Source organism: Drosophila subobscura, chromosome A, assembly GCF_008121235.1.
Source record: "Drosophila subobscura isolate 14011-0131.10 chromosome A, UCBerk_Dsub_1.0, whole genome shotgun sequence".
Classification (NCBI taxonomy): Eukaryota; Metazoa; Arthropoda; class Insecta; order Diptera; family Drosophilidae; genus Drosophila; species Drosophila subobscura.
Genome location: NC_048530.1, coordinates 22,145,764 through 22,159,497, shown reverse-complemented (window position 1 = coordinate 22,159,497; position 13,734 = coordinate 22,145,764). Strand labels below are relative to the sequence as shown.

General features: G+C 49.1%; 1 protein-coding gene across 1 annotated transcript; it reads right to left on the bottom strand.

The window, feature by feature from the left end:
• Window positions 1-1,587: 1,587 nt before the first annotated feature.
• On the bottom strand, window positions 1,588-11,970 carry LOC117903045. The gene is made up of 2 exons (XM_034814782.1): window positions 9,980-11,970; window positions 1,588-1,805 (listed from the first exon to the last, which is right to left on the bottom strand). The coding sequence occupies exons 1-2, from the start codon at window positions 11,714-11,716 to the stop codon at window positions 1,701-1,703; spliced, it is 1,842 nt and encodes a 613-aa protein (XP_034670673.1). The 5' UTR covers window positions 11,717-11,970; the 3' UTR covers window positions 1,588-1,700.
• Window positions 11,971-13,734: the final 1,764 nt, after the last annotated feature.

Below are 13,734 nucleotides of genomic sequence, written 5' to 3'. Positions count from 1 at the left end.
GAGCACGTCAAACGCAATCACGAAATTATCGAGCGATAATGAGATAGATAGGCACAGGTGGGTGAGGGGGAGGCGGAACAGTGACAGAGAAGGAAGGAGAGGTGGAGTGAAATATGTAGAATGTTAGAGAGAAACGAATTAGATGGTGGAGAAGGTACAGGTGGGACAGAGACACCCAGCAATAGAGAAGTGTGAGGAAGGAGGAGCACAGGGGCAGAAAGGAAAGGGAGGTAGAGATGATAATGATAAGGCTGGTGGGATGAGAGACATGGCAGTCATAGAGCAGATGGAAAGAGGGAAAACAAATCAGTGGACTAGTCTGTGTCTAGGTCTGGGTCTGGGGATGGTTCACAGCTTATTGCCTGGCCCAGAGACTTGACGTGAGCCAGGGCCAACGGTATGACGTAGTTCCTGATTCGAATGTCATGCAACAGCGTCACCGATCCATTCTCGAGCAGAGCTTAGAAAGCTATCAAACAAAATTTCCATACATTTTACTGATTCAATCCATGGCAGGTGAATGTCCCAAAAGAGCAGATAAATAAAACAGGAATTAGTGGGGAGCTGAGAACTGAAAAATGGAACAAAAACCCAAATATTTCCTGAAGATCTTTTAACTTCAGGAGAAAGCCAAAGCGGAGCAGTTAAGATCCTTTTCTCTAATTAAACGAGAACTTTCTCCAGAGCAGAGAATCGGGAGAAAGTTTATTTTATAATCAAACGAAAATCCTTTTACTTTCTCCAGCAAAGCTCAATGCGCGCGCTGCATTCGAGTATTTCCTAAAGGAAGTGATAATTCTCTCTCTCTCTCCCAACACTCTCTTGCGCTTTGTTTTGGCCTATCTATCAGTTGAACAATCTCATTTTCACACGATCCACGCTTGATGCGTATCAGCGACTCCTCTCTCTCTCTCTCTGTTCCACTCTGTCATTATCGCTCTCGCTTTGCCGACTTCTGCGTCAGCGGCTTGTGACGTCAATGGAGCATCGGAGAACAGCTTTCGCACCGGACCGGTCCAACAGTCCAAATCCAAGGGCAACAACAAGCCCCAGAAGAGAATCAAGAAAAAGCTCGATCGCAGCCCGCTACCCAGACAGACAGCCGATTATTTTGCCTTAGCGAAGACCGCAACCAGTTGGGGGAGAGACACACACTCCAAGAGCTTTCGCAAATGCGTTGGGTCGAAGCTTTTGGTGAAAGCTAAGCAAGCAGATGTACATACATACGCGTATCAGACCCGATTCTTACCTTTTTCTTGGCCGCCTCGGAAGCACTGATCACGTACAGATCGACAATGCCCAGGAGACAGTCGTCGCAGCGGCAGACATCCTCGCCAAAGGCCAGGGAGCCCAGGCTGCTTGTCGAGTCCAGAGAGTCGGTGCGTCGCAGCCGGCTCAGTATGGAGGCGCCACTGGCACCCACCATGGGCATGCCCGCTATCATTGGACTGCCACTGCCCGAGGCTTCACCTGGAGATGGAGGCACACCCGCAGAGCTGGGGGCACCACCCGCAGCGGTGGCAGCGGCCTCGATCTTACGCGCCAGCAGCTGCTCCATGAGCGTGCGCGGACGCGACGAAGACGGAAACAGTGCCATGTCTTCTGTTGCTGCTCCTGCTCCTGCTCCTCCTTTACGTCCACCTTCGCCGACACTTGCCACTTGAGTTCTTTGCCTAAGTCTTTCGTTTAGTGCCCACTCTCTATCTCTCTATCGCTCTCTCGCTCTCTTTGTTCTCTCTCTTTTGATTCGTATGTTCCCGGAACGAAATCCAATCCCTATTAATTAAGCGTAACTTGCAACATACCTGTAAATAAAGCACAAAAAAAGAAAAGTTCAGGGTTAATGCAAGCTTTTATCATAGCTGGAGCTTTTGCACCGAAATATTTGAGTAATTTAGTTATATTTTGGGTTAAAATTTGTGGATTACAATAAGCGATAACGGTTGGAAGATTTCCCATTGGACTTCGTTGAAAGCTCCCCCCTGAATTCTTAATTTCTTCTAACTCAAATCGCAGTGTATGCCCATTGATTATTGCTTATTTGTGATTCGGATTTGGCTCTCCTTATTGCCTTCCCGAAGGCTTCATTAATTTCTTTAGTTTCTTGAATTTCTTACTCGTTCTCAGGCACACAATCCTTCAGGCGTAATAAATTGCGAGTATGATCGGAGTTGCAATCTAAGATCGGAGAATCCGCAGCGGGATCTTCCATCTTGTTCGTATCTTTGTCGGTATCTTTTTGTTATCGTTTTGATGGGCTCTTTGGACAGTTCTTGCCACAGCCACAAGTCAAATATTTATGGGCCACAATTTGTTGTCTGTCGCGCGCTTATCTGCACAAATCTCGATGAGCAAAAGACACAAGGATGCCGATGGAGCTCTGTGACAGAGGCAGACACAGACACAGACACACAGAGACAGTTGGGGCGTTAGAAGTGGCATTCGTTTAATCGTGGAGCTGATAAAGATTTCTTCTTAATTAACAAGAAAGTCCAACAAAGACAGATATACTGCGCAAAGTTTTCCCATTTCCCATGGCAGAAAGAAAAGACAAACAAACAAACAACAAAAAACCCGTTGAAGCTGGCCCAAAACTGGCTCTCGATGGCTCCTTAGCCGGTTGCCGGCTGCCAGTGGCTGTTGGCTGCTGGCTGTTGGCTGCCTCTTGCCGGTTGTAGTCGTCATCCGCATCATATCGCCGCATTTATGCGCACATAAAAGTTAAATAATAGATCCAAAAGATACATTTGCCAGTCTCCCCAATCCCCAATCCCCAGTCCCCCATCCCCACAACTCCTACTCCAACTCCAACTGCAACTGCAATTGCTCCAACTTTAGCTGCAAGTTGCACAGGCTGCCCCGCCAATGGTTGGTTGGTCGGTTGGTTGTTTCGTTGCTTGGGTTGCCTGTTGTTGTTAGCCAAATGATTTATAAGCGGCATGCCACAACTCGTGTTGTTGGCTTTTGCTTGTTGCTGTTTTCTGTTGCTGTTGTTATACCCTGACGATACCTGCGAAAACGGGGTACTACAATTTAATAGCCACCCCAAAAAGATACCCGAAAGCGCCCAAACAATTGAGCTTCAAATTGAATATGAGAAGGAAATTCCAAAGAGAAAAGAGAACTGCATAGTCCTCAAGGACAACACCTTTTTCTTGACTTATCAGGCTTCATTGCCTGATAGAAAGCTAAAACCACGAATAGGAATGGGTTCTATAACAAATGGAAAGTCTCTCTAACAAAATTGGACCCCACAATTTATAAATTCTGAATTTCAATCTCCTTTTTATATTTAAAACTAAAAGTTTGACCCATAAAGAACTCCAAATTAAAGCTCCCTTTTCACATGTACTTCTGTATCCTTTCGGCTATGGGAACTTGTGAGGGATAACTGTAAGCAAACAGTTAAATAGAGAACACCGCGTTCGTCTTGGGCCCCCCCTGGACTGGCTTCGCTTTAGTTTTCCAACGCTTTTCCGCTGCTTTGGCTGCTTTTGTGTGTCTGTTTTTGTTGGCATTGCTTAAGCCAACTGTCTTGTACTTTTATGGGCGCTCGTCTTATCAATAATTTATGTCAGATTATACCGTTATGTCACAATAAATTAAAGTTGGCAACTTATTTTCCAGACTCCACTCCATCCACTCCATCCAGCACAGTCGCAACAGTCGGCAACCGTCGAACAGTCGAACAGGCCGCTTTGTGTGTGCGTTTGTATTTGGCTTTTTAGTTTTTTATTATGGCCAAATCTGTCAGTTTAGTGGCACATTTGGAAAAATGCTTTGAAGACTGAACGTGCCACCGTCCGCGTCTGTTTCTCCCTCTATCTATAGATCGATCCAACTCCACTCCACGAGCACTCCATTTGCAGTAGCAATTTTTGCAGGCACATCTTTGGGCTGCTGGCGTGCGGTGGCAAATTTCACTGTCACGCCTCGTTTTCAATTAACTTGTTGGCGGGGACCGCCGCAGCGTCCATAAATCAAATGAGTCCCCTACGAAGCACCACCGAAGCACCACCTGTAGTAGTAGTGGTCCTCCTGCAGCCCCCAACTATCCTGCCGCTAACTGCATTTGATTTATGAAGATCGCTTCATTTGGCTCCTGCGGCTGTGGCTCCTTTGGTTGCTTCATGTCAAAGTTTATCGACGGCCGCTGGCGGCTCTTTGGCTGCTTGATTAATGCCTTTGTCGGGTCTTTGAGGCCCCGATCGTCTGGCTTTCGCCAGTGTCCAGTGTTCAGTGTCCAGTGACCATAAAAGCGCAACTGCGAGTGCGAGTGCAACTGCAACTGCTGGCAGGCTGCTGTTTATGGAAGTGGCTTGTCTGCTTCTGTGTCGCTCTTTCCTCTTTCATTTCCTCTCCAGACTCTGGAGAGTCTCTTCTGCACTGGGGTCAAAGCACACAGTTCTTCCTTCATTTCTTCCATTTCAGGGGTACAAATTATCAAATAATCTGAGCATAATCTGTGCGACAATATCTACCATCAATGTACGTTTGAATTTAATCAAAACTCCTAGAGCTATTCTAGTTCTTTTGTTGTTTTAAAGTGCCCCCAAAACTCACTCTTTGTTGCGCTCCTCCATTGGCAAACAATTGTAAATGCGAAATCACAGAATACAAAACAGAAAAAGTAATCAACAAATAAACAAATAAATATTTCCACAGAAAAGAAAAGGCGGCGCGTAGATCGAATCGAGGCGAATGAAACTGCTGGCGGATCGGCTCGGCTCGGATCGTGTGGATGGTGTCGCATGGGGACGCGATCGTTCGATCGTTCGCTTGTTGACTTTGGAACGGTGCACGCGCAACTGAAGTCGTGGAAGCGGCGGCAGCCGCCAGCAAAGCTTCGGGCCGCGTGAGGCCGCGACCGAAGGCAGCGCCAGGCCAGGCCAGGCCAGGCCGAAGAGTTCCCCAAACGAACATCGTGGTTCGTGGTGCGCCAAGCCAAGAGTCAAGCGATCGACGAGGGGCTGTGGCCTGGGGCTGTGGCTGTGGCTGTGGCTGTGGCTGTGGCTCCTCATGGGCCGACTGTCTGGGGACACTGAGGCCTAATCCCAGGCTCTAATCGCTACATAAATCAGCAACGACATGATGGAATAATGACTCTGATTGAAACACGGCAAGGAAATGGTGCGACAAATGTCATGCAGATGAAGGGTCCACAACGGAGCTGTGCTCTGTGTCTGCGTCTGTGTCTGTGTCTGCATCTGGGCCTGACAGATCCTCCGACAAGGCGACTAATTGCGGCGGCAAATTGCCTTGCATGCACTTGATTTGCATAATGCAAATTGCAGCTCGTTCTAATCGGTAGCGCTCGATCTTGGATCATGGGGTCCGCAGCCCAACCCCACCGCCTCACCACTTTCTTGGGGTCGGCTTGGCTTTATGACAGACTTCGGCTGCGGCTGTCACAATATTTGTACGGTATTAATTGACCACTTGACGCCCCCCAGCCACAGATCCAGCAGCAGCAGCAGCCCAACCCCCAAGCCCGCTGGAGGGCAGAGCAGTGGAGGGGAGAGCGAGAGAGAGAGAGTTTGTTTAAGTGTTTTATGAAGTCAGACAGATGGTCTGGCCAGATAAGTGAGGCACTGGCTCTGGCACTGGCACTGGCACTGTGGCCCCCAGGGGCAGGCATCCGCATCGCATGGCATCGCTCATAGCCTGTCATAGGCAGAGAGACCCAACCAGACCAGACCAGACCAGACCGAACCCAGCCGAAAGCTGGGAGAGATACGAAGATACATACGGAATGAGGCAGGATGGCAACTGCAAGAGCTGCAACATTGCAACTGCAACTGCAACTGAAACTGAAACTGGTAACGAAAATCGAACCAAAAGCTGTGCCCCGTACTCGCACTCGTAAAATGTATCAAATTTCTTTATCTTTTCATCGGTTATCGCTCTGGGGGAGAGCGATATCTATTTCCAAACATTTATTTACGCCGTTATCAACCCACAATCTGGGAGCGGGAGAGTCGCAAGCAAGCGAACAAAATACAATAAACAGTGGGCACAGCAAATGGCCCAGAATTCTGGATATTCTGCACTCAAAACTGCATTGTTTTTCAGGCTAAAACAGCTGTGCGGAAAATACTTAACTGATTGCCAACTTTGATTGTTTCCAGCCAGCTCTTTACTTATGTTTCACTGAAATTTCCAGCAATTATTTCCTTCGTTGCAGCTTTCGCTTGTGCAACTGAACAATGGGAAAGGAATGGACAAACCCAAGTTATATTTAAGTGCCAGTAAGAGAGATGCAAGCAGCTGCAATGCTTTGCCCTGTCGCTGGTGCAGCTTCCAGGAACTAATTGGCTGAAGAAGCCCATGTCCATGTCCATGTCTTACAGTAGGAGAACTCTAACGTGGCATGTGGCATGTAGCGCGTGTGTCTCGCGTTGCGACATGCGACATGCGACAGAACATAACCTTTGAGGCCATCCAGCAACAACTGTACGGAATCCTAGAGAAATGACAAATATGCTGGACACGCAAGTGCCCGAAACATCTATTCTGGCCACTGCATGTGGATGGGGATTGGATTGCCTTTGGGGGATGGGATTCGCTTGAGGGGGAACACCAAGAACATGCACAAGAACCACAGGGAAAATCCAACAACGAGAAACAACTTCGACAAGAGCAAATGACGCAAATTGCGCGCACACCCGAGGGACCCAACGATCAGAGACCGATCCGATCCGATCCGAACCGATCCGAACCGATCCGTCTGGAAGAAGGGCCTTGGAACTGCGCGGGAGATGGAAGGGGGATGGGTGCCGCGGAAGCTGTTTGCCATAAGCTTCTTGACTTACTCACTCATCGCTGGGTTACCCTTACTGCCACGCCGAAGACTAGCTTCGAGAGAGATGCTTTGGCTCGAGTTTGATTGGAAGTTCCAGCAGAGAGTTCTTGGATACCAAATGCAGCTCAGAGTGTAATATTTGAGCTCCCAATTCCCATTCCGAATCTTTATTACAGAATACTCTACCTCATTCCGCTTTATTTGAATTTGATCAGAAACTTCCCAGTGTATCGAGGCTGTCGGCTTGCCAAAGCTTATCTTGGGCTCTTATTTTCTTTGTGGCTGCCATGGCTGTGGCTGGGTGGCGGGGCACCGAAGGCCCGCAGCGATGTAATTTACTTTTCGACGATCTTCAGCGCGATCGCTGATGGGCGGGCGGCCGCTGTTTTGCTGACGTCAACGGAAGTTGTCGCTTGTGCGAAGGTCAACATTGTTGTGCCCAAAAAGTGCGCCCAGATCCCACAGAGAGTGAGAGACTAGGAGGATGAGGAGATGGTTGCAAAGAGCCAGTCAGATCTCAACGCTAAATCGATTTCTCACACAATTAGTGGGCGTCATAATTCCCAGTACCCAGTCCCAGTCCCAGTCCCCAGTCCCCAGTTCTCCAGCACCACTCCGCACCACTCCGCTTCAAGCGAACCCAAACCACCGACGACGCTGGGCGACGCTGATGTGTTGATTAGATATGAGGACGGGGCCGTGCCGATCGGCCGCTGACGGATGTGCACGAACAAGCCATAAAAAAGAACAACAAAATATATACAAAAATAAACTAAAACGACACGATCCAATAATAATGGTAAAATGCGCTGCCCGTACCCATCCACGTCAGACCGTTCATCATCATGAGGCTGATGATGATCATGATGATCACTCGGTCGATCCTCAGTTGTAAAGAAAAGCAATACCACAAATGAGGGGAAACATTATATTTCCGTGCAGCACTAAAAAGTTACAGCTACTTCGGCTGGAGGTGAGATAAATTTATTGTAGGAAGAACACTTCCACCTCGAAGCACTTTTTTCGGTATTCAAAGCTAAGTCCTAGCCTGAGTTCAGACTTCATTCATTGGCGTCAGAGTCCGAGCCGAGTGGGAAGCAAACGAGAGTCAGAGGCTGATATTATTAATGATCATGAGTGGAGCGACTTCAGCACATAAACAAAGGCGCTCCAGAGCTCCAGTGACATCAGAACGACGTCAGCAGTCGGCAGTCGGCAGACGGCAGTCAAAGCCAATGCCCAAGACCCAAAGCCGGAGAGGCACCCACATGCCCGGGGCTTTATCTTTAAGTAAGCAAAAGGCATTTCCATGAAGCCCACGCCGCATTGGACCAATGGCAAAACAATGCCTCGCCTCGACAGTCTGCCCCATGCCCCACAAACGGAATGCAAAGAAAAACTAAACAAGATCCCCGTACCGTACCTCTGTCCGGTGTCCACTGTCCGCTGTCCACTGTCGTGGCGCTGACAAGTGGGGCGGGGTGATAAGGCGCTCGCGATGACAGCCGGCGGCCGAGTGAGTAGGATACCAGGAAATGGGGAGGCCATTTCAAACACGGTTCATATCGGACGCAGGCAAGCATCATCATCATCATCATCAAGTGGAGACTGAGACTGTGATGATATATTCATTCCAGATAATTCCCTGACTTTCTATAACTTAAAGCAAGGAATGTGCATGTGTAGGCTTATGCTGGATGCGAACTCAAGTTAATTATGGATGGAATCGAACTCAGGTGCATGTAAAATTGCGAAATGCTCGCACACGTTTCACCATGTGGGAACGGGGGACTCCAAGCCGGAGACCAGAGACTGATTGTTTATCTCTACTTTAGGTTCAGACAATCCCATGACTTAAAGTGTAATCCCCCACCACCACACGGTGACGTGCATGGATGACTCTCTGAATATATCATCGAAGATCGCTGAGGCCACACTTCTTGATGGAGTGTTAGCCACATTTTGTGTGTGTATCCAATGTGACTACCTCCACCCTCCCTATCATGCCTATCCCTAGCGATTACGGCCTTTGTGGATTGCCGAGGGCAGACCACAAACATATAAGTGCCAGGGAGATAAACCACGCCGCTGGCTGATAAGCGCATAAAGTGATTAACCGCTGTACATGGAGCACACGCAGGTTGATAAATATCCAAGCGGATGACTTTATTATCATGCCAAAATAATTTGGTTCCTAATACTTTTATTCGGTTTTACATAACCCAGCAGAAGATGTCATGTGTATCCCCTCCCCGCACACCCATGCCACACTCTTCCATTCTGCTCTGTGTATATAATGTTTGTGTGTATATAATATATTTATATATATATATATATTTATCTATAGTACGGTAAATAATACACTAAGATAAGCTTTGTCCTCGCTCTCGCTCTCGTTGCCTTTGTATTATTGTTGCTGCTGCTGCTGCTCCGCCCCAGTTCTAGATAAAATGGAATCATTTTTATCAAGGCACCCAATTTCAACATCATCCCATGCCTCGCGTATCACGCCCAGAAACAACAGCAACAAAAATCAACAAAAGTATAAGGAACAAACACAAAAAGCAACAAAAACGGAATACACAGAGAGAAAAAAAGAAGGAAGAAAGAAAGTCAAACTTCTCGGGCGAGCCGAGCAACAAAACCTCATTTTGTGATAAGATAAAAATCAAATTAATTAACAGCCTTTTAAGCAATCGCACACACGCACACACACACACACACACACACAAATATGCACCAAGGGGTTATCTTCACTTCACTCTCCTTCAGTCCTGCCTTTGTTTTGTACAGACTGAGAGACGCGAGACATTGATAACAGCAAATTGTTCCTATATTTCCATGGCCCTAATCCCTAACTGGGTTCAGTTTTAACTATTAAAAAAAAAAAAAAAAAATTACATTTTTATATTTTAAGGATTATTATTAATAATAATAGCAATTCAACGATATACATCCATTGACAACAAGCAAATACTGTTTCTATATTCCTATAATCCTAGCCTGAACTACAGTTATCCCTATGCTAGCCTATCCTTCATTCCTGCATTCCACAATTGCTTCCTTCTCTCTTCCGTTCGCTCTTTTGTGACTCTGTTTGTGTTTTCTGTGTACTTTAATTTATAGTTTGAGATTTCCCATTATGTTGTCGTCTTCATTGCTGGCGCTGGTGCCTACCTTCTTGGTGCCATCTCTCAGCAGCGTGGCAGCCAGCAGCTCGCTGAGCAGACGATGCGAATCTTCCTCTGTCTCTGTCGCCCTCTCCCTAACACGATCCCTCTGGGGCTGCTCCTGCTGCTGCTGCTGCTGATCCTTCTGTTCCGCTCGCACCTGCAACTGCTGATGCTGCTGCTTGTGTTCCTCCTCCAGCTCGAGATCCTCAATCACCGGCTCGTCCTCCTCCTCCACCTCCACGTCCACATCCACCTCTACTTCCTCCTCATCTTCGTCCTCCTCCCCACTGGTGCTATGACTGCGACTTGACTTCCTGGCCAGGGCCACACGGACGCCGTTCACAATGCACTCGCCGCCGTCCAGAGCGGATATTGTGGAGCCGCAGTAGTAGAGATTGCTGCAGCTGCTCGCGGCACTGACATCCGACTGGCCTTCGTCCTTGGCACATCCTTGGCCCATGTAGCCGGCCGAGGCTGCTCCCGCTTCCAGCGAGCAGCGGCGCTGCCCGCGGGCCCGTTGCAGCCGAAAGTACTCCATCTCCTCCATGCTGATGCCACAGGCGGTGATGTCGTCCGAGTAGTCGGACACCACCACCGAGGGTGTGCGCACGTAGCGCACCCCGGCCCCCAGCTCGCTGAAGCAGCTCTGGGTGGACTCCCGCCTGGAGCCGGGCGGAGCAGCCAGTGCGGCCACCAGGCGCTCCTCCAGCAGCACCTTGGTGGGCACACCAACGGCGCCGACCAGTCCCCCCGTGCCAGTGGGCGAGGTGAGGGGCGACGAGTCGGGCAGGGCGGTGGGCTCGGCCAGAGGCAACAGGGCCGGACGCAGCGGCAGATCGGTGACGGTCAGGGTCATGCGACGTTGGGGCGGAATCGTCACGACCTCTACGTGGGCATCGTCCACTTCCAGGCCCAAGGCGGAATCGCTGCTGGCGCAGCGCGTTACCTTGCCCTTCCTTGAGCGCGCGGTGGCGCCCACTGTGGTGTCCTCGTTGTCGCTGCTGTAGGGACTTAGGCCGCCCCCGGTAACATTGCAGCCCTCATCCGAGTTGGCGGCACTTGTGGCCGTTCCGCCCGTGGCAGCGGCTGCCTTCAGCTCCCGCTCGCGCTCCGCCTGCTGCTCCTGCTGCACAATCATGGCCTGGAATTTGTGTATCAACAGCTGGACGGGCTTCACTTGTTCCTTCGTTCTGCCGGTGTTCGTCTCTCTTGTGATTAAGGCTCCTCCAGCTTCGGTTGGACTTTTGCTGTTGGGCTCCGCTGCTGGATGGCTGATAATGTCCTTGAAGAAGGCGGCACGGAGTTGAGCCTTGTGCCTGGCCAGACGCTGCAGACGCTGTTCACATGGAGCGATAACGGCGGTTTCTTCGCTACTTTTATGCCTCTCTTTGGATGTGGCTGCAATTCTGGTTCTCGGCTCGCTTTCTTTTGCTGCTGCTGCTGCTCCAGTTGTTGTTGTTGTTGTTGTGGGTGTTTTTTCTTCGTGGTTGCTGCTGCTGGTGCTGCTGTCGATCTTCTCGGATCGCTGATGTGTTGTATGCTCCGCCGCCGCTGTTCGAAAACTAAAAGCCGTTGGCTCTGCCGCTTCGAATTTATTTTCCACGTTAACCGTTGCCCGCGCCGCAGTCGACGTCGCTGCCGACGCCGCTGTCGTTATCTTTGGCATGACATCGAATTTGAAAGCGGGGGCGGTGGAATACAAACCCGAACCGTCGCGAACATTGCCGCCGCACGCACTCATCGCTCTGTTGCCGTCACCGTCGGGGGGCAATATAAACGCGGATTTCCCTCTTATAGAAAATTGGAAATGAAAGCGCCGATGCTTTCGTTCGCATCCGAAAAAACCATTCTACCGTCCGCACACTTCAAATGGCACCTGCCGTTGCCGTCGCTAAACTGTTGGGCCCGGGCTCGGTTTCGGTTTCGGTCTCGGTCTGGGTTTCTGTTCTGGGGGTCTGGTCTGGTCTGGCCTGCTGCCCGGCTGCCTGTCTGGCTGCTGTTGTGCGGGTGGTGGCGGAGTGGAGGATCGGTGCGGGTGCGGGTGCTGGTGCTGGTGCTTGCGGCTGTTTTCTGTTGCGGGTGTATTGTTGATAGTTTTTTTTAGGTATGTTTTTTGTTGTATGAATATTTGTGGTTGTTGCTCTGACGATGGGGCTCTATTGAATTTTTGTAATTGCTCATTGCCCCGACACCCGAGCGCGCGCGCGCACCCGAAGCAACAGCAACAGCTGCTGCTAGTACAGGGGGCGGCGGGTCGGTGCGGGGCCTTTACTGTTGGGTTGGGTTGGGGGGTAATTGTGATCTTGAAACGTTGACGCAATGTGCAATGATCCCGCGCACGTACACACGTACACAATCGCACTCACAGCACTGGCAGACACTTGTAACTGTTTATATGTACGTACATGCATAAATAAATATAAATACATATGTATTGTGCACATAGATATGTATGTACATACATATGTATTTCGTTTTTTTTCTGCGCTCCAATTGCTTTGCTAGTGTATATTCTTAACTTGAGCGCGTAATTGCATTTAAGCACAAAGCACACACGAACAAACACAAACACGCACGCACACGGGCAAAAAACAGGGACTGAGCTAAGAGCTGAGAGCTGAGAAAAAGCAGAGACAGAGATAGCAACAGCAACAGCGACAGCGAAAGCGGCCACAAACACACACACAGGTACCGTATGACAGCACTGTCAGTCAACTGACGCACAATGGGATGAAACGATGATTTATTGCCCCATCCCCATAAGATTCGCTTGTAATTGCTGTATATAGGGATATTCCCATACGTATATACACAATTGTCTCTATTATTTAATTATTCATTCACCCGTTCAACGACAAATTACGAGCGCTATCGCTGACAGCATCTGATATGCAAGGAATCCGCTATGAACGCACGTGATTCACAAATTGCGAAATCATCATGGTGACCCATTGTGCAGTGACGCCGCAGCAGTAGCGCACTTTGTTCAACACCAGCGCTGTGACGTCAGTGGGCGAACAACGCAGACGCAACAGCGCAACTTGAAACAGACAGAGTATCCGAAGAACGACCATGGCAAGGGCGCTGCGAAGCGATTATTTTACTCCACCCACTCTTCGCCATGCCGTTGCGGCGATCGTCAACGCACACTTGACGGCGAAATTTCCGTCCGCTGTCGCACATAACGGTGTGACAAGGCGAAAAGGCTAGCTTCGAGGGCCGAAACATTATTACCCTTGGTGGTTCAAACCTGATTGCAAAAATTGGGTCTGTGCTTAGATAGAACCAAATCGCTGTAAAGCTGATAGAGCTAGTTTTTGCATAGAAACATACCGACGGACGGAAATGGGTTTATCAATTTGGTTACACTGTCTTCTCATCTCCTACCCAGTTCTCTGTTCCTTTTACCTCTGCTCAAAATGAATAGAGTATAACAAGCGGCGGGCAGGCAATTAAAAAAATGCAACTTTTTGTTAATTTTATGTGATTTGTTCACATCGTTCTTGTTGCTGTTGTTTTATTTGTTATTTTTTACTTGCTGACAAGACGCACGGACTCTGGTTGCTGACGCTGATAGGCTCCGGGGCGGAATGACGTGGTAGTAGCTTAAAGTGATCTCCCCCTTTGCAGCTCCTCCCTCGCCAATGTAGTTGTGAAATCAAAACCACTTTAGGTTTACACACCTGCGATCGAGATCGATATAACCGTATGTGTGAGTGTTCTGTAAGTGTGTGTGTATGGACAATTACGTCAATGCAT